This window comes from Toxotes jaculatrix, chromosome 11 (assembly GCF_017976425.1).
Source record: "Toxotes jaculatrix isolate fToxJac2 chromosome 11, fToxJac2.pri, whole genome shotgun sequence".
NCBI classification, from domain to species: domain Eukaryota; kingdom Metazoa; phylum Chordata; class Actinopteri; family Toxotidae; genus Toxotes; species Toxotes jaculatrix.
This window is the reverse complement of record NC_054404.1, coordinates 15,783,326-15,806,968: the sequence shown is the minus strand read 5'-3', so window position 1 is coordinate 15,806,968 and position 23,643 is coordinate 15,783,326. Positions and strand designations below refer to the sequence as shown.

Sequence of the window (23,643 nt, the reverse complement as noted above, 5' to 3'; positions counted from 1 at the left end):
AAATTAATAAACGCATCAAATCCCAAGAGTATAGTTCAGTATCTGTAGCCACACTTACCTGCTGTTTGACTCCTGTATTTAGGCTGTTTTCGGTATTTGAGTGTATTTCCAGGCTCGGTCCCGCCTCCGTGGGATCCCTGATGTGACGTCGGGAAAGGTAAACTTTCCTCTCTCTGCCTCTGAATGTGATCCTCGGTCAACAACTCTTTACACAAGACTATGCTGAAGCCACTCACAGTGGGTGATGTCGGTTGTCGGAGTTGTTGAGGCGCAATCCGCTTAGAAGTAAAAAGGTGGCTGTTTTTTTTTTGCGGGGATACGAAGCAGCGGAGAGAGAACTCAGACGGGTCATGGCAAAGAAGTCAACTCCAGGCTGGTTTGGGGTTTTTCTCTGTGTTGCCACCACAGCCATTCTTGTGGGGAGTCCGGTCAGCGGTGAGTTGTTTATTTTCTGGAGCTATTGTGTTTTTCTCCCCTCTTTCTCTTACTGCACTAACTTCATGCCCCTTAAAATGGGATTTCAGTCTTCACTCGATGGAAATAACAACAGGGACCAGTTCTCTGCATATTAGACTGCAGCTGGAACAGATTTAAATAAACAGCTTTAAATATCCGCCAATAGATTTCTTTATAGACTTACAGAAACTCCTTCACATACCCTTAAAAAATAAGTGTTGAATTTGTTTCTAAACGTATATCATGCGGTAGCTTCTTCTTAATGACAGTAATAAAATGTGGCTGAGTTCTTTGCTGACATGAATGGTGGCAGTAAAAAGAAAAACAAGTCGTAAACGCTGAACAGCATTTGAAAACATTCCGTGGAGAAACCGTCTTTGGTGTTTTGTTTTTTTTTGTGTGTGTGTCCTAATTTCACTATACATGCATATAAGCTGAAATATTTAGTTAATTTATTGATTAGTCGAACACAGAAACTGAATCCCCAATTATTCGGATAATCAGTTAATCGTTTAGGTCCTTTTTTTAAAGCATAAAATCCAGGTTCTCAAATATGAGGATCTTCTGCTTCTCTCTGATTTGTGCCTCTCTGATTTGTAAATAAATTTAAAAAAAAAAAAGAAAGAAAGAAATTTAATGGTCATTTTCACTATTTTCTGACTTTCAGCACACTGATTGATTAACCAATTAATGAAAAATATTATAAATCTATTAGTTACTAACTAAGCTCTGAACCTGAATGTCACATACTCATGATCTTTGAATGATAATTAATGGTGGTTTTCTATCTATCTATCATCGATCTATTTATTTAAGATGTCAACATATTAATGTTGACATAAACATGTTAATGGTTCTTATGTGATACTTTATGTGTTTCTTATTTGTATGTCATTGCTTATATATTTACTATCATTTCTTTATTTTGAATAAAGCAGAAAACATCTCTTTCACTCAGTGTGGGGTTGTCAGTGTAACATAAGCTAATATCTCCCTCTATAAACAGCCCAGCATTTTAGGAGCCAGTTTCACCGACCAACCAGGAATTCAGAGCCTCTTGTGATACCGGGCCGTGTTTCAAGGGTCTATCTGAGCAAGGAGCAGCTCAGACAGCTGCACTTCAAGCCCACCATAGGCTCCATCCAGCTATCGGAGGGACATGAGGCGAAGTTCAACTGTTCAATCGACATCCCCGATACCAAGGTGGAGCCCATCATCATCTGGGTGAAGAACGGCCAGGATCTGGCAGCAAACTCTCAGGTGGTGATCAACGAGCTCCAGACCATCACAGATGGGGTTGCAACTCTCCTCTCCACGGTCAGGTATGTAAAACATGATGGTGATACGTAAAAAAGTGTATGAGTTGTTGTATGAGGCTGAATACACAGAATGATGTGTCCCCATGTTCTGTATTACAGCATTAACTATGTGCAGAGAGTGGATGCTGGGGAGTATAGCTGTAGACTGAGTATCGGCAACAGGATGGTAGAGTCTCAGCCAATTATCGTCGAAGTGGATGGTGAGTTTAAACGTGATACTTGCATTGGGAACTACTCTTTCCTCGTTTTACCTGACATTAACACGCTTCTGCCCTTCCATAGGCCTGCCGACGTTTATCCATCAACCTGAGGACATGAACGTAACAAGAAACACAGGTTTCACGCTGTCATGTGAGGCGGTAGGACCTCCAGACCCCGTTCAGATCCGCTGGCTCCGTAATGGATTACCTGATAGTGACTATCATAACTCTCCCAGCCACTACCCTGTGTCAGGTGAGACATCGACCACACAGTCCAGTTGTCCTCACCTCTCTCAGATGCACAGAACACATGTATCTCACAGTCATCTACCTAGTAACAGCTACACCCCTTCCCTCTTGTTTCCTGTTCCTCCTGAGGTGTTGAAAATCTCTAAAGAGAAGTGTAATTTCTTACTGTTTTCAGAACATAACTCTGCATAAGACTGAATGACACCTTGAATTAGACAGAAAGAAGCTGATGATGCTGTTTGTGCGTTATCACACACAGATAAGATTCATACTTTGTTCCTTTATCGTTCTGAAATGGGCAAGAGGAGCTGAGAAAGTAGTTTCCTCTTGTAGAAAAACCTTGTTCTTTTAAAGTCTGATCCATCTGTGGAGATTCACTGAAAATGCTTTTTGATCAAGCTCTGTATTTGTGGGTTGTGTTTTTGTTTTAGAATGAATAAGGAGAACCTTATTTTATTAGAAGAACTTCTGGCTTGTATAAAAATGTTCTAAAAGTAGTACTTGAAATCGCACTGCAGATTATTAACCAATTAACTTCTTTTGCTTCGGTTGGCTTCCTCATGTGACAAGTGATGAGTGTGGACACATTCGTCAACAGAGATAAAGAGACGTTTGGCTCTTTGATAATGGTAACAAAGCATGGAGGTAGTCTTACTCAGCTTGCAACGCTTTGTTGGTGGTTTCTGTTCTGTCTCGTCTCTGCTGCCTCAGCATCTGTACCCTGCTTACTGCAGTGGCATGCATCGCCATGGTCCGTATCACTGGGGCTCCTGCCCCACTGCTGAATGGTTAACAGCGGTCATTCACGCATGGTCAGTGCTCTTTGGAAAGTGATGCGTGGAGAATAACTAAACAGTGGAAATACAACAGTTGCTGTCTGATTAAAGCAAGATTTAGGCATTTTAGGAAACTCTCATATCTGAACAGCAGATATCTAGCAGTAGCCAGCAGCTGGTTATCAAGAAAACAAACAAGAGTACATTTGAACAGTTGCTTTTAAAATATGGCTGCACCTAACAATTATCATCATCATTTTTATTTCTTCAATAAAAATGTCAGAAAATGGCAAACAAAATGCCTGTTACAATTTGCCAAAGCACATTTACATATATAAATGGCTTGTTCTCCTATATATTTGGTTTTTGCAGACCATAACCTAAAGATACTTAGTTTAATAACACATAAGATAAGGAAATAATTTAATAGCTGGAACCAGTTAATTTTAGGTGTTTTAGCATAAAAAGTGATTTAACAATTTATCAGTTATCAGTTGTTATTTCAACTAACCGATTAGTTGATCAGCAGGCCTAGATCATTAAAGTTATCATCAAAGTAAGCTTGATTAGTTTTCATAAATATTCTATAAGAAGATCAGTTCAGGTTTGAGTTTTCTTGGAATTATATAGCACTAACTTTTGAAATACTTGAAGAATTGTCAGCATTTTTTTTAAAGTGGACTCTTCCTTTAATGGCCTTAACTGCCCTCTTAAAAGCAAACATTTGTTATTAGAAGCATAACCTTTCTGCTCTGAATTCTCTAACCCTTCATTTTCATCTCAACGCAGGCTAAATACTCCTGCTGTAGTCAGTGAGTGGTGATACAGCCTGAAGCTGAGGGGGTTAAAGGTTCAGAGCTGTGCTTTGGTCCAGCATGTGCAAGGGGCCTGGGCTTGGCCTGGAGATGGAAGAGAGTCTGTTCGGGGGTTGACCCTGGGGACAAAGACCTCATTCACAGAATGGCCCACTACCCAGTAGGGAGGGGCTGGACACAGAGGCTGGCAGGCTGCAGGCTACCAGAGCTCTGTGCAGGACCAAATATTAGCACAATAAAACAGTGTAAACCCACTCATGCTCACCTCATGCATACTATGAATTTCGGGCGCCTTTTTGCCTGAAGGCTGGACTATGTGATATCATTAGAGTGCATTTGTTATGTGCAGTGGTAAATGATTGTTGGTTTTATTTTAGGAATGTCAAATTGCTTGAAATCAGGACACTACATGTTTCTTAAAGAGATGCAGAAGTTGATGTGGTTTAAATCTGGGTTATGGAAAGCCTTCTTAGCCTCATTTCATTATTTATTCTGTCTCAGGACAGCAGCAGAAGATGAGGTTTATGAACACGAGTTTGGCACGACGAAAGAAATGGACGGAGAAAAGTGAAAAGTCATAGGCTTAGTTGTAACCTGACGGAGTATTTTGTGGTTATATTTGCTGCTCAAATATAAAAATGGAAAAATAACATGAACTTCTCAGGCAGCTCAGTAAGCTGGAGTGCTCCCAAACCGGATAATTACAGGCTGCTGGATCTACACTGCGGGCCCGTATTATATATTTGGTCGCTCCAGCCCATTTTCTACTCTGCATTTACTGAATCCCTCCATCGTTTCTGATATCCCTTTTCCAAAAATATATATAAAGTCAAAAGAATTTGTGTCTTAAACAGGCCATCAGGTTGAAACACTCTGGGAATATTCTTTCTAGCTGTTGGGCGGAGGTTCAATTTCTGAAACTGCATTTTAATCCACAGTATTTTGAAATCACTCATTTGTTTTGCCAAAATACTGCTGAAGAGATGCAAACGTATTCCCTTGTTGCTCTGTCACTCCTCAAAGCTCTGCTAGAAGTACACTATTTAGTCTTAGTAGTGGATTATGTAATTGGAGAAGTTTGTGATTCTTTTTCCACCATGAAAACTTGGCAGCACTGGAATCCATAGGGCCTGGCATCATTCGTGCCACAAAAAGCAAACAACAAAGTCTATGTACCAGTGTTTCAACCCAACAGGGACTGAATTTCAAAGACTTAAACAAATGATTTGGGGAATGTCACTTTAAGGTAAAGCTGTCTGTGGTGTTGTCACTTTTACTAGCTTGGCTTTCTTCCTCTGAACTTATAAAAGAGTAGTTAGTTTCATTTGGGACGACGGTCCCACTGTGCCCCAACCATCTGTTTGCCATGCACTTTGAAGTGAGGTATGTGGTAATTACATTTGCACAGCTTGGCTAGAAATGTCCAGATGTATTTGCACACTTCTCTCAGAACTTAAACATCAGTTTTATTGTGTTCCATGAGAGCCAAAATGTATTTTTGCATGTTTTTTGTATGTGAATGTAATTTATATGAATTATTTGATCAGATCAGATCAGATCTGTTTTAAGCAAGGTTTTATCTTTGTGCAAACAAACACGCTGTGGTCAGTTTTTGAGTGAAAGTTACCTGGTTCTCCCGAGCAGAAGGCAGCAAACTAATTAGGTTGTGATATTCTGCAGAATGTAAACAAAACATCTCAAGTTGGTTCCAGTCATCTCTCACAAGCTGTTCTGTGATTGGCTTTGTGGAAATGTTTCCGAGACAGAGACACAGGAAAACAGAGCACAAAAGGGACATTATTTTGCAGCTGTCCCCAGTCCTTTTCTAACTGGGCAGATCTGTGGCTGTTGAAAGATAGGAATTGTGTGTCCAGGGAAAGAGACCAGGCAAAAGGTTTGTTATGACAGTACATCTCACTGGAGAGGCTCAATTTGAGCTTACTGCATTGGACACTGCTGTGTGAGCTTTTGAGGTATAATAAAGAAGTGAGTCACTCCCAAATCTGTTTTTGTGTATCAATTTCAGTCTCGCTTCTCCATTGAGGCTGACATGGCATTTTTGGCCCAGGCTTACCTTTCACACAGTGAGAAAGTTAGTTAGTTTGTACAACACGAGAATGTGGGGGCTGACTTCTTCCCAGTGTGAAAGCAAAATAACACCTGATTTGAAGTTGATTTGCCAGAAAAGTTTGTGCTATCAAGACCTTGAGGATTTACTGTTACAACACTGCATACAACACTGAAGTGCTACATTTTCCTCTCCAATGTGTCAATTGCAGGTGTGGACAAGTACACTCAGTTCAGCTGTGAAGCTTACAACGCAAAAGGTGTCAGCACCTCCAGAGAAGCAAATATCAACATCAAAGGTAAAACTGTGTCTCTCTCTTAGACATCCCAAGAGGTTTTCATGCCCTGCAAACTGACCATCTGCCTCCCATTTTAGGGAGTTAATAAGGGTTTTTATTGTGTTTTGTAGTGCTTCCCAGTCCTGTGTCTAATATTACTGTGATGGAAAGTCAGTCCAGTAAGCTGATGTTGAGCTGGAGCCCTGGTGACGATGGCTTCTCACCACTCACCAAATGCCACATCAGGGTAAGCCCCACATCTGCACAAGCGGCTATATTTAAAGTCCTCACATTGATCCTCACGTGCTGCTTGTTCCTTTCGAAGGTTAAAGAGGTGAGTCGACGGAAGGGGGAGGTGATGACCACCAGGCTCATCAACGTCACCGTGCCGCCTTTCCAGTGTGAAGTCCCTGGGCTGCAGGCTATGACGTCGTACAACATGAGTGTTTCTTGCAGCAATGAGTTGGGAGCCTCTCCTGTCACCATGTGGATCCAGGGCAACACAACAGAGGGAGGTGTGTGAGAACTTGAATTTTGTTGGCAGTTGGTGAGACACCAGCCAATTGAGATGATGGCTGAACCAGGGGAAAATGATCCAAAACCATATAAAAAGTTTTAAGATGAACCGCTATGTTGTGCTCCTGCCTCCTTCTCATCATTGCAAAATCCTGTTTCAGTTCAAGGAAGGTAGCACTATGTAATTATCTTACTACTTTGGCATGCAATACATGCTTAATATAAGCCTCCTTACAGTAGTGGCATATAATAACTGGCATTTACGGAAGTTGCGCAACTACCTAAGTCGTATCCACTAAATCTCTGTTGTTTTCCTGTGGGGGTCACATAGGAAATAGGAGCGGTCTCGTTGAAAAAACACAAAGTTCTTACTGGGTGGAACCGCTTTCAATTTCCTTCCTAAAATCGTCACAGGGGATATTTTAGTTGAAAAATTTGATATGCAGTGCCAGGAAGTGACCACATTCCAAACTGTAATCAAAGATTTCAATGGAGAGACAGTTTCTGTTTCTCTTTTCAATTTTGTTTTATAGGTTGGCATTCTTTATGAAGTCTTTTGATCTTGTTTTAATGATGTTTCCTATTTCCTGTCACATTCTCAGTGCCATCAGTTTATCCCCGAAACGTCACCCTACAGCTGAACGAGTCGCAGCTGGTGATCAGATGGAAGCCTCCACCAGATGATAAGATAAACGGCATCCTGCGTGGTTATGATGTTATTGTCAGACATGGCATACAGGAGAAAAAGGTGAGTTTATCAGCAACACAGTAATTTAAGATTTATACATTTGGAAAAACAGGAAAGGAAAAAAAAGAAAGGCAAATAACAGATTAAAAGTAGGTGCTCAATGATTTCAGTACTGACAAAGTCAAGATATTTTTTATAAAAGGAGTGAGGGGTGTTAAAGCTTAGGTGTCACATTATGTGCTATACTTGTTGGAGATACTTGTTGGATTTTCCAAAAAGGTTTCATACTGTAGGTGAAAATAGCTTGGAAAGGAAATGCTTAATTGCATTTCTGCTTTGTTATAGTGGATTACATTTTATTTAGTCCACCTTCACTGATGAGTGATATTTGTTACTCGTATATGTATAGTAGTGTATTCTCCTTCACATATATATTGTATATCAGGTAAAATGAACAGCAGTTATGCTATTGCTCATACAGTAGCATTACTACAGAGGGTTTCTGTTTTTAGAGAGCAGAGTTTTTAGAAAATTTCTGATAATCCCTAACGTATGACAAATATGATAGGAATGAGTCCAGCACGTAGGGAATATGTGATCCTCCCTCTTTTCCTGCCCACTGAACCAGAGGTCAGCTTTCCTATTAACTGTCAACAGCAGTTTTTCCACTCTTCTGGAGAATCAACAAGGCAAACGAAAATCATTTACGCAAGGTGCCTTTTTTCTAATACGCTTTCTAAGAAATAGCCAAGTTTAATTTAATAACTACCTCTTCTTTGTTTACATCAAATATCCGTTGTCACCACGTGCATTATTCCATAATGCTGTTTGTGTATAGTTGTGTTTCTTTTACTATACTGGTGCTCTGAAGTACAATAGTGTGCTTCCCGTCCTTCCTGTCTGTGTCAAAGGAAGCTGATGGTGTGAAATCTGGTAGTCAGTGTTTTTCTTCATGTGGCCCTGAGTCATCACAGAGTGAATAGAATGTGAACACAATGGTATGTGTGCCTTAGACCCAAATATCCTTATGCGATGTCCAGTCAGTTTGTGACGTCATTACACACAATTGTAAAAGTAGCAGTGATGGGAAATGTGCACTTGCTCATAATTGTGAGTTTCATGGCAGAAGTCATGGTGCCATCTTCTCCTTTTGCATTTGAGGTTGATTCCCCAAATTTGTGGAGCATTTGCTGTCACAAGAACATACAACCCCATGTTGCCTGTTGTTTGGCACCACAGACATGATGGACCGTTAATCATGGGTTCAGCCTTCCCTGTCAGACTGTCAGCACAATAGTGAAGCAGAAGAACTCCAGATGCTACCGTGTGGTGTTGCAAAATACAGGACTATGTCTGTCACATGCTCCCTCCCATTACCACACATGAGCTTATCCAGAAAGTTTGTGTCCTTCCCTTTTTTGTAGGGTGCTTCTTTATATATATATAGCATAATTCCCCAATTCACACTTCACAGGGATTTTCCAGAAAGGTTTCATACAGTAAGTGAAAATACCTTTAAAGAACTTTTTAAATTACATTTCTGTTTTGTCATACTGCATTATGTCAGAAAGGAGGAAAAAAGCAGAATGAGACAGCAGGTTGAACTCTGTCTCCACAAATCTAATGATTAATCATAAAATGTGTTTTCAAGAGAAATCAAACTAGGACAACAGACACAATCCACATTTAAATGATCACTGTTGTTGTTGTTGTTGTGTTGTTTCAGATCCACAGTTACACCACCACAGTCTCTGTAGCTCTGCAGGAATTTAACACAACCTACAGTGTGGAGGTGGCTGCGTGCACCCAGGCAGGGAGCGGCATGGTCAGCCCACGAGTCTGGCTGTTTGTGCCAGAGGACAGTAAGTTGCTGTTATATTATAATTCAGATATCTTATCTTCAGTTTTGGAGTTTGTATATCCCATTTGCTGAATGTTGTTTTTCTAAACTTGGTGCTCATCATTACTTCTTTCTGTCTCAGAATCAGTCGTGTCCCCATCATCCCCCCCTGACACTGGGGTTCCAGACTCTGTCTATGTTGGGCTGGGCGTGGTGTGTAGCTTCTGTCTTCTGCTGATTATCCTCTGGGGGGGTATCTGTGTGTACAACAGGACTTCTGACTCTTGGTATGAGTTTTCTAACTTCAGCCTTTCACCTTTTTTGCAAACACAGTGTTAATTTAATCACAAGCCTTGCTCCAAGTTTGATTGTCTTATCATTGAAGTTGCTACCAATCACTGTATGTGTGACCAGTAATTTCTGCATGGTTCCCCTTTCACTCAGTCTTTTTTCTTTGGTTTAAAAACATAAAAGTTTGATGTAGTTCGGTTCTGGAGAGGAAGGAAATGAAAAACTGAAAACTTCTGGATTCTGATAATAAACTGCCTTTGCTTCCTCTTAATCACCATTGTCACCAGTAATAACTGTGCAGCTGAGAAGACAGACAACAACCACCTGTTAATACTCTGTAATTCATTATTATGAAGTGTGTGACTCAGTTTTGCCACTCAGGATATGCATAGGAATGTGTCACAGGCTGCTGCTCAGATAGGAAAAGTTTATCTGAACCCATTCAGGAAAGAAACAACTCATAGGGGGCTGCCTCACTATGACCACCTCTTGAGATGAATATCAGCCTATGTGTTTGTGATTACAAAGCTGTGAAGACTTTAGTCAAAGGATTAGCCCACTGTTCCCTGAATATTTTTTTTCTTTTTCCCTGTCTCCCCCTGCAGGCAGGTGTTTGGCCATGGAGAAAAACCACAGCCTATCGCACAGTACAAACCTCAGAGATCCTACAATCGATCAGCCAATGGAGTCACACGTATGTTCTTGAATGTAACTGTGGGAAAAATAATATGTATACGCACATGTATGTATGTTTTCCTGTTTAATGTACGTTTTAAAAACACATTATAACTTAAATGGGTCCTGTCTGCAGTCGGGAATCTTGGTGTTAGTGACGAACTCCAAGCCAAACTTCAGGACGTGATGGTCACGAGGAACTTGCTCTCGATAGGGAAGATTCTTGGAGAGGGTGAGTGAACATTCTTAGTTTAGGAAATGTGTGTACACAGAGGAAAATATCCCTTCCACATTATTATATCTAGATTAATATAGATAATAACACATATTGTGCAGAGTAGGAAGTGTTTATGATTTGTTTTATCAGGTGAATTTGGCTCTGTGATGGAGGGACATTTAAGACAACCAGACGGAATGTCAGAAAAAGTTGCTGTGAAGACGATGAAATGTGAGTTTTCCATTACTAAAATGCATCCTTTGATTGTCTCTAAACTATAAAACAAGAAGACTTCAAAATATTTAACTTTCTTTTCTTTCTTCAAACAGTGGACAGCTTCTCTCAAAGAGAGATTGAAGAGTTCCTGAATGAGGCAGCCTGCATGAAAGATTTCCACCATCCTAATGTCATCAGACTGCTCGGTAAGAGTAATGTATTACCACTTTAAAGTATTTTAGAATCCCGCTACTCTGGTCTGTGACCTGGTCTCTTTTCATTTGCACATTCTTACATTATTTGTTTGTACTGACTTGTCCTCTTTTAGGTGTATGCTTGGAAGTAAGCCCAGGACATTTTCCCAAGCCCATGGTCATTCTGCCATTCATGAAATATGGAGATCTGCATAGCTTCCTGCTGCGCTCACGCCTCGGAGAGAGTCCAATGGCAAGATTTCAGCTCAAAATCACTCAACTACATATATTACATAATATATTATTTGTAGACTAAAAAATTGTATGTTTTTTTTTTTTTACACAGTTCTTGCCCACTCAGACACTCCTGAAGTTCATGATAGACATTGCTTTGGGTATGGAGTATCTCAGCGGGCGTAACTTTCTTCATCGTGACCTGGCGGCTCGCAACTGCATGTAGGTTACACAATACAAACATTTTTATTAGTCATTTTTAGATAAAGGGTGAAACTTGACTGGGACTATTTATCTGATTGTCTTCTCCTGTTTTGTATAACACCCGCTCCCTGTTTGTCTTACAGGCTGCGGGATGATATGACAGTGTGCGTAGCAGACTTTGGGTTATCCAAGAAGATCTACAGTGGAGATTATTACAGACAAGGCAGAATAGCCAAAATGCCTGTAAAATGGATTGCAGTGGAGAGTTTGGCAGACAGAGTGTTTACTGTAAAAAGTGATGTGGTAAGCACCTCGTGGTATGACAATACGTGTACGTGTCAGACAAAAAGTGCACTTGGTCTCTTCCAGTAATAACATTCACAGTGAAACGACGTGTAGTCACTGAAAGAAGAACTGACCCTTCATCAGCATTCTTTCTTTCACTTATTACCTCTGGCTGTACTGTAAATGAATTTCAAAACCTTTTGTTTCAGATTTATGCAGAGCAGCTAGCTGTGTTTAGTCAGCACTAATTACTCAGCCTTCCATTTAAGGATGTGGTAAAGGTCAGATGGAATGATGGAAAAAACATTTTGTGTTGTTGACAAAAAAAGCAGACTTCATGCACTTATCTGCACTTGAAAATGAAACAAAAATGAAAACTGGAAATGAAATCTAAAAATTAGGATGAACACATTCACATCGATCACATTTTAGTAGTGGACTGAAAACTCAAAAGTAGATTATTCTTTTGAAATTATTTGTATTACCTTTTACACTATCTTATTTTAAGGCTAAGGGTTTATTTAGGAAAGAAATTGTATTTCTAGATAGCAGAGAACGTGTTTCACATGATGAAATATCTTAATTTAATATTCTGTGTCTTGCAGTGGGCATTTGGCATTACCATGTGGGAGATTGCTACACGAGGCATGACGCCCTACCCAGGCATACCAAACCATGAGATTTACGACTACCTCGTTGAAGGACACAGGCTGAAGCAACCAGCAGACTGTTTGGATGAGCTGTGAGTGTTGTCTCTTCAGAACACAGCTGTTGAATATAGGTTGGATTCTTTTGGAGGTAGCAGAGTCAAGGTAGACTATAAAAGTAGAGCAAAACCCTGTTTGTCTAAATGTGGGAAAGGGGGTGATTTGAAAATTAAAAAATGGAACTCAGCACTGGAGTGAAAGCAGACACTGAATATGCAACATGCAAATATGTTTTTAAAAATTGAGATTTGACTGAAATGAGTGCTTCTAGTTGTGTTAGCTGCATACAAAAATACAGCATTTATTAAAAAAAAAAAAAAAATCAAGATTTATTAAATTATTTATTAAATTAGTTGTTTCCTTTATTTACTTATATATAGGTATGAGATCATGTACAGCTGCTGGAGGGCCGATCCATTGGACCGACCCTGCTTTCCTCAACTGCGAGAAATGTTGGAAAAGCTCACAGAAAAACTTCCAGAGTCTTTCAGCAGGGACGATATCATCTATATTAACACCAGCTTTCCTGAAGAGGGCCCTGATGGAGAAACACTTCCTACAGAACATCCTGTGTTCAGCTCCTCGCCTTCCTGCAGCCATCTGGCAGCGGAAAATTCAGTAGTTACAGCAGACATTCACGGGAGCCTGGAGGATGAGGATGAGGATAACGACGATGATGATCGCTATGTGGTAGTGATCTCCTCTGATCCTTCCCTGAGATCTCCTACGGCGGACACTCCTCTTTTGTCAAGTGATGCTTTAAGTCAAGCAAATGGAGACATGGTAACTGATGTGACAGGCATGGATCAGAGTGCAAGTGACACTTCATTCCTGCTGTAATGATTGGTACCCAGCAGATTAAAACTGTTCTAAAACTGTCAGCTTGATCCATCAGTACTAAACATTTGGCCTCGTTGCACTGGGAGCACCTTGACGTTTCCTGATGTGGACTTTTTATAATGTGGTTGAATAAGCAGTTTGAATGTTGTCTGTGTGCGTCAACATCAAACATGTTCATGCACATGTTCCGATAAGCTTAAGATACACTGAACTGTGAAATAGTTTACCATATTGTATTCTATGCCGCAATGTAAATACAGAAATGTACAGAACATTTATAAAGTGATCTTGTATACTGTAAAAATAAACGCTTTATTGACTCATTCGAGATTTGACTGGGATACATTTTGCCACGATTTCCTCATATGATGATTATAATGTAAGAAGCTCACATTATTCAGTTGTCACTTGTGCAATTTTATTTTTCCATGAACACTAAATTAAGGTAGCAGGAGGGGATCCTGTGTCCTACTTAAGGTCACTCTTGCAGGTTTAAAGTTCAACAGGAAAAAATGTTGAACTTTAAAATGCACAAACATTTCTGTGATGCCTTCACTTTTCTGGCTGCAAGGTGAAACCACGCTTTTATGCAGACTGTTGAACAAGTCAGTGTGATGGCTGACAGTACATCTGGAGCTCTATCAGGCGGGTCAGAGTAAGACTTTGTTCTTATGTACTAGACAGCAGTCTATGCGCCTTCTAGGACAGCTGGTGATACAGGTACAACTGGGTTCCTCATCCAGATGCTGCGTTCACGGCGCCTCCTGCAGGCAAGTGTCCGAGCCCATAGCGAACATGGCTGCGGCAGTCAGGATGAGGACGTGGAGCTGTCCGAGCAGGGGAGTTTTCAATCCGTGGGGAGTCCTTTTTATAGTTTTACTCAATACTATAAATGCGGTTGTCGCAGCTCCAGAGGCGGGACTATGGAAAATCACAGTAGTAAATGTGAGTATCTAAATGCAAATACTTCCTGTCGGACAACCATATCACCGGGTAGCTAACGTTAGCTACATTAGCCTTGTTATGCTAGCTCGCTATCAGCTGTGAAGGTGGTGACAGTCGTGTAACCTGCCCTGTATCACTGGGATCGTGTTAACCATTCTTGACTGCGACTCTTTTTTTGATAAAGTGTGCAAAACAGAAAGAGTGGAGTATGTCGTTAAGCTAGCTAATTAGCAGTTAGTCTTGATGAGAAAAGCTGATGAATAGTTTGATGTTAGCAGTCGGCTAACTAGCTGGCGTCACAGCTGTCTAAGAGGTTTTTCTTTTTACGTGAGTTCTCGAGAGAAACCCTTATGTGTATCTGTGTCTCTGACCCAAGGACCATCTCTCAACCAAGACCTGAAAGTCCAGATCACCAACCTGTATCACATCATTGTTGTAACAAATATAAAAACACACCATGGAAATTGATCTACATGTATTCACTCTTGTATAGTAGAGTCCTTCCTCTTGTTTATCAGTCTAAAGGCACAGTTCCCAGACTTAGTCTAAGGAGAACTAGAAGGCTTTGCTCAATAATTTAAGTACTGAGAAGTTTCAGTTTCCTTCTGTTGTTGTCTCTGTCACAATATCTATGTACAGTGTTACATGTGCAGAGAGGCAGGGTGCAACCGAGAGAGGCAGTTTGTTACTGAGCTCAGACAGAGAGACGGACACTGAGGCACAGTATTAAAGTTTCCACTTCATCTGATCCACATCATTTTCCCTCTTCACAAACACAGAGAGGGCCCAGCCTGACTGGGTTTGAACTGAGGACACACAACAAAACAACTCCCTCCCATCTCGCCGAAATAAATTAACCAGTTCACCAATATTATTAAATCTTGTTTGATAAGAAAAGCAATCTTTGGTTTGACTTCAGCTCACAAACTTTATTTACTATTCCACAGACCTCAAGACCACTGCTCTTAAAGAAATCCATGTATAAAGACACTGACATAGAATTGAAAGGTAAGACATGCTCGTGACCTATCACACAAATTTGTCCCCCTTTTTTCCCTTTTGTTTATCATCACTTGCCTCTTCATCTTTTAGTTGTGTATTTTGGCTGTCCTGAGGAGGTGACCTTCACCATTCACTGGTATCTAAAATACTACCCCTGTCACAATGATTTCAACAATATTGACGTGAGTACAGAAGCTTAATGCCACACTAATTATCAGACAGTGTATCTGTCTAAACATTGTTGTTCATGAATGCTGAGTTGTGTTACTCTGTGTAGGAAATGTATGAGAGAACACCCCTGAGTCGTGGGGAGGGCCTGGATCCATATCCCCTTGGACAAGGAGAGTACATTGAACACAAACACAGTCCCATACAATGCAACAGTGGACTGCGCTCTTTTCCAATGCTCAAAGTAGGTTTGCTATATTAGTCTCCTTAGCATAGTCACATACTTAGTATCATGATATTTACCATCTGTTTTTGTTATTATAACATCCAGTAACAGTCTGTGTTTTCCAGAAAACGAAGGCAGAGCCACGGCCAGTCTTCCCCCCTGTGGAGGGCAAAGTGCCAGTAAGAAAACATAAATGGTCTTTGATTTGATGAAGTGATATACTGACTAAGTGTCCTGTTTACTGTGTTGTTTCCTTGAATGGTTTCCACATAGATAGTATGAAAATATTTTTATAAAAAGTGACAAACACTGCACTGTTTCTGCAGGATGAAAATGACACCAGATGGATTACTGAGGAGTATGACAGGAGCAGCGCCATGAAGAACAGCAGTTTAAATATCAGAGACAACATCATAGCCACAACATGGAAAGATGGGCCTTACCTGCTGGTTGTTAAAATTGTGTCCAATAAACAGGATGCCAATTGGAACTTAACAGGTTAGGTTTTTTTAAAAAAGAAGTCATTCATATCATGAGCAGCTCACTCTGTATTATTTTACTCCTTGTGGACATATAGTCAGAAGCATGGATTGACTGAAAAGTCTTCCAGCGTGGGTCATTCATGTGCAGAAATGACTTCTCTAATCAGAAGATGGCTCATAAATGCAAAGCTGTTTTGCAGTCAACACTGAAGAGTCAGACTGCAAAACTTGTCACAACCACAAACAAATCTTTAATGTGCTGGGAAACACTGTCATACTTCATTTGTTTAATGTCTGTGTCTTTTTCCAGTTAATGTGGTGATGAAAGGCAGCCATGGCTACATTTCTATCACAGAGTGGCCTCTCATGATTGTAAGTAGACGATGTGAGGAAGTTTATATCAGAAATAATAATACGTGTACATTGATATTATATGTCCATGATTCTTTTCTGGCTCTAAAGCAGTATTGTATTTTACTGTTTCGGGTTTATGCATGTTAGAAATTAACATGTGTTAAAACACAGTAATACATACAGTTATAAAGCCGGTCAGCCCAGAACAATCCGCTCCAGTGAACTGAGCAGATTACATTTCATAAACACGAGAGTAACATCTGACTCCATACATAAAGACATGGTTTCTTATGAAAAAACACAGACCCTGTTAAGTGGAGAACTGCTCTCCACAAAATGTGCCCACCAACTACCACAGCACAAGAGGGTGAGAGGTTGCTGGATTATCATATGCAGCTGTGTTACTTGGGTAGAGAAGTTACCGCTGCCTTTTCGATCGTGATTGAAAAGTCACATGTGAAAACCAAATGCCTTTGAGCTTCAGCTGCAGCGGACAGATCCAAACCTCAGCTAATCTTACTGAAGCTGAATGAATAGTCACTACTCTTTGTTTTTTCAATGAACTGTCCATTTTTGTGGAATTTGGTGTCTAGCTAACGAAGACCAACTGCTCCCATATGTGTTTATAGACTAATCCCTCTCTGTATGTTTGTAGTTCTACATGGTGATGTGCATAATGTACATCCTGTACGCCCTGCTGTGGTTTGTGTGGGCAGCGTGCTACTGGAAGGATCTGCTGCGGATCCAGTTCTGGATAGCGGGGGTCATATTCCTCGGGATGGTGGAAAAGGCTGTCTTCTGCGCTGAATATGAAAACACTAATGCCGGCGGTTCAGCTTGTGAGCGTCCACAGATTATTACAATTTTTTTTTTACAATTTTCATGTCAGATAGTACGATGTTTGGTTTTCAAATGTCTTTTTTCCCCCCACTGTTACTGCTGCCTTTAGCTTCAGGCTTGTTGATCTTTGCCGAGCTGGTCTCTGCCCTCAAGAGGACTTTGGCTCGATTGCTCGTCATCATTGTCAGTCTTGGATATGGCATTGTAAAGTACGTCAGCATACATCCGTACTCACAGATATGTAGATACACTCTGTTTATTGTAAATCGAGCAACAAACTTTTTCCTTTTCCTCTTTTATTTCAGGCCTCGACTGGGGACAGTGATGCACAGAGTTGTGGGGCTCGGTATCCTCTACTTTGCCTTTGCCAGCATCGAAGGTGTCCTGAGGATTACTGGAGTGAGTATTGTTTGTTGTTAAAATTGAGATCAGTTTATACAGTTGTGAGCAATAACAAATTCCCATTAGAAGTTAAAATTCAGATTGCTTATTTAATCTTACTGACAGTCATAAAAAGCCAAAGATATTAACTATAATCATAGTAACAGTTTGAATCAAATGAAAGTAAACACACCATCAGACAAGAGAAGTTGTAACCAGATAGTGTTAGGTGGCAGATTACAAACAGCTATTTGATGATCAAAACTGAACTTAATTTTGTTTCTGATGATCAGTTAGTTGTGTCACCACTATTTGAATGAAGAAAGAATTAGCATTATCAGTGTTAAAGCTCTGTGGTTTGTTGTCAGATTGTGTTTTGAAGTAAAACTAACTTCACAGTTTGTGTACTCTCTTTATTTGCTGGGGGGCCGTAAATCAAGGGTCGAGACAATGGCCCCGCTCTCATTACAGAAATTGTTCTGGCTGTGTTTGACTCCTGTGCCATCTGGTTCATATCCTTCCAGTGTCTGCTCCTCAGTAGCACCAATAATAACAAACAAACATATTTGTTAAGTATTTGTTAATATTCTTTCCGTTTGAATTGGATGATCGGTTATTTCCCTCTTTGCACTTTGGTGAATGGTTTTATATTTCACTTTCTGTGCTGTGCTTTTTTTTGTTTTTTTAATCTCCCATCCTATCTGTGATTTTTCAACATCTTTCACCTCCTTGTGTCTTCTGGTCCTGCTCTATCCTCCCTTCCAGGCAAAAGACTCTGACTTGGCCCTGCTGGCCAACATTCCCCTGGCTCTGCTTGACTCCTCTCTATGCTGGTGGATATCCTTTAGTGCACCTACAACCTTTCCCTGTGTGGTTCCCTTCTGCTCCTCACCTCCTTCACATGAGCCCAGATTAGACCAGGATAGTTTGATCTGCAGTGTCTTAATTCCTTTCCCAGATAATTAGCAGTAAAAGGGGACTTTAAGTACAGGTTTGCAGAGACATACAGTATCTTAGAAAAAAAACGGCCTTGCATTAATCATACCTCTTCTGCTGATACTTGTAACACCCCCATTTTTTTCTGGTTCATGGTGCAGATATACGTAATAAGCTGAACTGCATAAAAGTGTATGATTGTGAAGAAATAGTCCAAAAACTTTGCCATGTTTTTACCTTGACTGCCACTAACATCTTTGTCAGTCTTGCACAAACCATCAAGACTCTGAAGCTGAGAAGAAACCCAGTGAAGTTGTCTCTCTACAGGCACTTCACAAACACACTAATATTTGCTGTGATTGGTAAGTGATACGACTACACTTGCAATTATAATAGAATATACTACACTCTGTGCCGGAGCTCACAATTTCTAGTTATTTGTATTTTCATCCATATAAAACCTGTAAGAACAAAGTTGTGTCTCAAACTTTGCCCTTTCCTCCCTCAGCTTCCATCATTTTCATGGGATGGACCGCAAAAAAATTTCGGCTAGCAGATTGCCAGTCTGTGAGTATGATTTGGCATGTTCATCATAAAAATAGGGGAAAAAATAGAATTGTAGGTTTACATTTTATTGATAACCTGTTTTTTTGTAAAGGACTGGATCGAGCTGTGGGTGGAAGATGCTTTCTGGAGGTTCTTGTTCTCCATCATTCTGCTTGTCATTATGTTTTTATGGAGACCATCTGCAAACAACCAAAGGCTAGTAGTACATTGGCACTGTTAAGCTCAATAACATGAACTGAAGTGGACACTTTATTCTTTTCTGTACTGGTACTTAATTATTAATCACCTAATTCAACATCCACAGGTACGCTTTCACACCTCTCATTGATGACTCTGACGATGAGGAGACCGAGGAGTTCATCGCCTCTGCAAACGCAAACCTTGGTATGGTAACATCATAGAAGTGTTACCTTTATCCAGAACACTGCAAACATTTGGAGTGTCTGATAATTTTGTTATATTTTTATTTTTCTTCTTTCTTTTCTGTTTTTTCTTCCTCTTCTTTTGTTTTAAATTCACAGCTGATGGCATTAAGTTGAGAGCTAAAAGTGAGACAAATGGCACAGTGAGGCCTGAAACAAACCCAGTAAGTAACAACTGCACACTTGGTTTGTAATAGTTCTGTATTAATTATATTCAAATATTACGTCAAATATTAAGGGTATATAATAAAAGAGTAGTTGTCCAAGTTTACAGAATGCAACTGTTCAAGTGGCTGATATTTCAGCAGATGGCAGTATTTACTTTTTTCATGCTCTGTTTCTGCTTGTCCAGGATGAAGACTTGAAGTGGGTGGAGGATAACATTCCCAGCTCTCTTACTGATGTGTAAGCATCGTATCACATTTAAATTTATCAATCCATTAAGGTGTTTTCACAAGGCATCTGTGGTTCTAACAGACTCTCTGTTTGGTCCTGTTTGTCACTGCAGAGCTCTGCCAGTCCTGCTCGACTCAGATGAGGTACGAATTACATTGTTTTTTAATTTACAAATCAGGAAAATTAAAAGTGAAAATTAAAACTTGATAGCCTGGGCAAAAATATAAAATGTATGGTTTATTTTTGTACGTTATTTTCCAGGAGATCATGACGACGAAGTACGAGATGTCAAAGCTGGAGTGAGGCGAAACAATTCCAGCCTTCACATGACATGGAGGGAGAACATTGCAGCTGTCCCTGACTCTGCAGCAGGGTTTTCTCCAGGATTTCCAGTTGGGTGGTGGTGGTGGTGGAGTGCCATTTAGCTTTTAAGGGGATCCTCCCCTGCTACTTCACAGGGTGGTGCAGGCCACAGTAGGAGGGCCTCCGCTTATTTCTTCAACTTCTCAAGAACAGAGAGCGTCACCAGAGGAAGACTGTCTTTTCATGGACCAGCTGGTTCGTGGTTTCCCTGCAATGATTAGTTTTGAGCCTTTCTTTCCAAAGAGAATGTTTCACTTTATATCAAGTGTTGTATTTATTTCCGTTATGTCGATGTGACTTTATTTTATCAGAGCATTAAGAATAGCGGGCCTCATGCATTAACATACTTTCAAAAATACATCGTGTCTTTTTCAGAGTATCTACAAATTATTGGTTGGTTGTGATAAGCTAAGATTCTTATTTATGATGGGTAAAAATAATTGAAAGCCTTTTTTTTTTTGCACCAGTAATTAGTACTAAGAATGATTTGTCTAAGCTATTTTTGAAGCCAGAAGATAAATGACAAATAAATGACTTTTTAATTTATCAGTTTCAAACAGGATCTTTCTTTAAATGCAAATATATACTTGTTAAATTTGTGAAAGTTGAGGAATTCAGTCAACGGTCTGTACTCTTCATGTGACTGGGAGTGTCGGAAGCACACTTGTTTGTTGCCAGCGTTTAAAATCTGAGACAAGAAAATACTGAAAATTCAAATACTGCAATTTTGAATCGAACCTTTGCTGTGATGCACTTTGAAGATCGAAACTGTGCCTGCATGTAGTTCTTGTATGAGGCCTCATCTGATCAGGAACCTGAGAATAATGTGTAAAAGTGTTGTTCATGTCTCAGATTGAAACTACCCAGCATCCTCAGTATTGTTGTGTGAATGTTTGTGAGAGGGGCGAAGCACAAACACATGATTTGTACAGTTTGAATTGAAATGTTACTGGGTTCAGTAGTGTAGAATTGGGGATCGCCGTCATGTTTTGAATCTACTGTATGTTTGTGGGTGGCCAGGTTTTGTGTCTGCCGAAATAAGGAGCAACATACTGTGTGTATGTTGATATGGAGTTAAATAATTTCCTTATTTATTTGTGTTTCAAGTGTACTTATAAGTTGTTTAAGTGTGTGTTCACCCATGTTTACTCTGTGTGTTTACAATGTGTGCTTCCATTTTATCGATGACTAGGATCCCAAACTATCTCATGATGTATTAGGCAAACAGCAAACTGCAGCTCGTTCCATATTTCTTTTGCAGTGTTTGCTTTTGTTGCCGATACAGTCCTTGCGTTAGTTTCACAGACACCTTAATAACATGTTCTTTTTTAAATAAGTCTTAACATGTTTATTTTTGTATAGTTATTTTTGAAAATGGCTGCCATGGTGTTTTTGTCAGTTTTGGAGTTGGAACACTGTCGTCGTCATCTTCATGTTTGTCGTCTTGAGTAAAAGTGAAAGCAGGACTTGTAATCTTGTCTGTCTGGGCGGCTAAATGAGTTATGTCGGTAGCACAAGCACAAGCACAAGCTGATCTTCTGAATGGGTTTTTAATGTGACTGCTTTCTGGTTTTTTTTTTTGGTTTTTTTTGTGGTTGGAAACGTGGAATAATTGTGCTCATGATGGCAACCTGTCCTGTTATATAAAACTGCAGACACCTGCAGTCGACCTTGATTATTTGTACAGATGGGTTATGGCTCATTCCTTTTATTTTTTAATTCCACAGGTGGAGAGGTGTCTGGATAATATGACTCTACTTTTTTGTTTCCCTGGGTTTCATGAAGAACTTAAACTTTTCACACCAGCAGTTTTCTTCTCTCTCATCTCAGATTAAATATGAATAGGATACAGGAGACTGTTTTTTTTCCTGATTTGTTATTTTCAGTATTAATTTGGCAATAAAAAATACCTATTTTACTATGGAGTTACGGTTTGTTTTTAAAGCTGTCTCGCAAATAGCAGATTTGAGAGGAAAAAAAACACTGTTGAATGAATGGTCTATTGTGAGGAAAATTATGACGAATGATAATGAAACGCAGAGACTGAAATACTGAGAGGAAAGTTTGAATGAAACCCAGTTGCTGTAAATGCAAAACCTGATTTGTTTTCTCAAGCCATTAGTCCTTAATAGACATGTGACTAAGAGGGCTGGAAAAAAACATAAAATCTACAAACAAACCAACGTCTTTGTCATGTCAACATTGCAGCTTGTTTTATGGAGACCATCCTGGCTCAGCCCCTCAAGTGGACATCACTTTATACCAGGTGCTGGGCTAAAACACTAGTTTCAGAATTTGTACCCTTCTCCATTAAAGAAGACAGTTTGAAATGTGCTGCGTCAAATAGTATGATATTTGTATCAAACATAAATCTGTAATTATCATGGCTTGTAATGGCAGATTATAGGCCACTCCAAAGTCAGAGACAAAAGCAAAGGGACCTTCATTCTGCTTTCCTATTACTCTCACATATTTCTGGACTTCGTCCAAACATTTATCCCACATGAAAGATGATCCACGGACGACCTCTCCCCTCTCCTGCATAATAAAGGTAGAGCAAAATTCCTCTACAGTGCCTTTCGTTCTGGGCTAACCCACCAGCAACACGCATGCCTCTTCTTTGTTTTGATGGAGATTCATACATTTAAAATGTTTCTGCTGTTTCACTTGACAGTGATTTATGGGTTTGTGCTTGACTTGGCAAAGTTAAGAGATGTTTTAGGAGGCTACAGTAGCTCAACATTTTACTGCCCCTGGAATTTCAAGAATCTTTGATGTGGAGATTGTTTTCTCCTTTTCGTAAAAAGGTGCATGTGCTTTTTGTGGGTGGCATGTGATCAGGAGCTTTACAGTTCAGCTGCACGCGATGGACAAATACACACTGCAGCCATGCAGCTTTAAATACCTGACTTTCTCAACTGTCATACTTTTGCTGCATTTGTGCTGACTTCAACCAGCGGTTCAATGCTGACAATTAACAGGGCTTTGTTGCCTCTTATTGTGTCCACCCCCAGTGGATGGTGCACCAATGTCACCGTGGGCACAGAGAGGAAGACTAGACCAGAGCAGTAAAGTCATCATGTTTCTGTGACTCTGACATAAAAAGAGTGTAAAACCACACTGTTCTGGCTTTGCCTCATGGCCCTGACTGTATATTTTTATCATTACTCTCCAGCAAATGGCTTGTGTTATGTAGCTCAGCGCTCTCCAATTGTCTCTGGCAATATCCTTCTGCCTGAGAATGGATGAAACATGTGAACATCAAACAGCCTGAGCACAGGCCCGAAACAAAGGCTGCAATGTGAGCACTCCTGGTCTGGTTACTGAAGGAAATTAGGCCCGCCATTAGGGCATGTTGTCATTTTCAAAGCGGTGTGTGCCGTCAGGGCATGTGTTTTGATTCTCACCATCCACTCCCTCCTGAAAGCATGCAGCTTTTCTGGCCCCTTTTTATTGCAATGTAAACCCCTGGATGGAGAGAGGAGAGAAGGAAG

The 23,643-nt window shown here is 40.1% G+C and overlaps 2 protein-coding genes across 3 annotated transcripts; both read left to right on the top strand.

The window, feature by feature from the left end:
* Window positions 1-207: 207 nt before the first annotated feature.
* On the top strand, window positions 208-13,390 carry mertka (c-mer proto-oncogene tyrosine kinase a). Its single transcript, XM_041049342.1, has 19 exons — window positions 208-435; window positions 1,463-1,778; window positions 1,875-1,975; window positions 2,058-2,228; window positions 6,095-6,181; window positions 6,292-6,407; window positions 6,486-6,675; window positions 7,279-7,424; window positions 9,091-9,226; window positions 9,347-9,491; window positions 10,101-10,189; window positions 10,307-10,402; window positions 10,538-10,618; window positions 10,717-10,809; window positions 10,932-11,050; window positions 11,144-11,253; window positions 11,379-11,538; window positions 12,126-12,262; window positions 12,608-13,390. The coding sequence occupies exons 1-19, from the start codon at window positions 351-353 to the stop codon at window positions 13,065-13,067; spliced, it is 2,838 nt and encodes a 945-aa protein (XP_040905276.1). The 5' UTR covers window positions 208-350; the 3' UTR covers window positions 13,068-13,390.
* Window positions 13,391-13,856: 466 nt separating this feature from the next.
* tmem87b (transmembrane protein 87B) lies at window positions 13,857-22,067 on the top strand. 2 transcript variants are annotated; one of them, XM_041049652.1, is made up of 19 exons: window positions 13,857-14,012; window positions 14,960-15,020; window positions 15,105-15,196; window positions 15,292-15,426; window positions 15,534-15,587; window positions 15,735-15,906; window positions 16,201-16,262; window positions 16,900-17,083; window positions 17,194-17,293; window positions 17,390-17,483; window positions 18,231-18,302; window positions 18,655-18,763; window positions 18,910-18,968; window positions 19,060-19,163; window positions 19,273-19,352; window positions 19,490-19,554; window positions 19,743-19,795; window positions 19,899-19,929; window positions 20,048-22,067. In XM_041049652.1, the coding sequence occupies exons 1-19, from the start codon at window positions 13,863-13,865 to the stop codon at window positions 20,087-20,089; spliced, it is 1,719 nt and encodes a 572-aa protein (XP_040905586.1). In that variant the 5' UTR covers window positions 13,857-13,862; the 3' UTR covers window positions 20,090-22,067. The 2 variants fall into 2 exon arrangements, with proteins under 2 accessions (XP_040905586.1, XP_040905585.1); XM_041049651.1 differs by lacking the exon at window positions 18,231-18,302 and adding an exon at window positions 17,906-17,977.
* The last annotated feature ends 1,576 nt before the right edge of the window (window positions 22,068-23,643 follow it).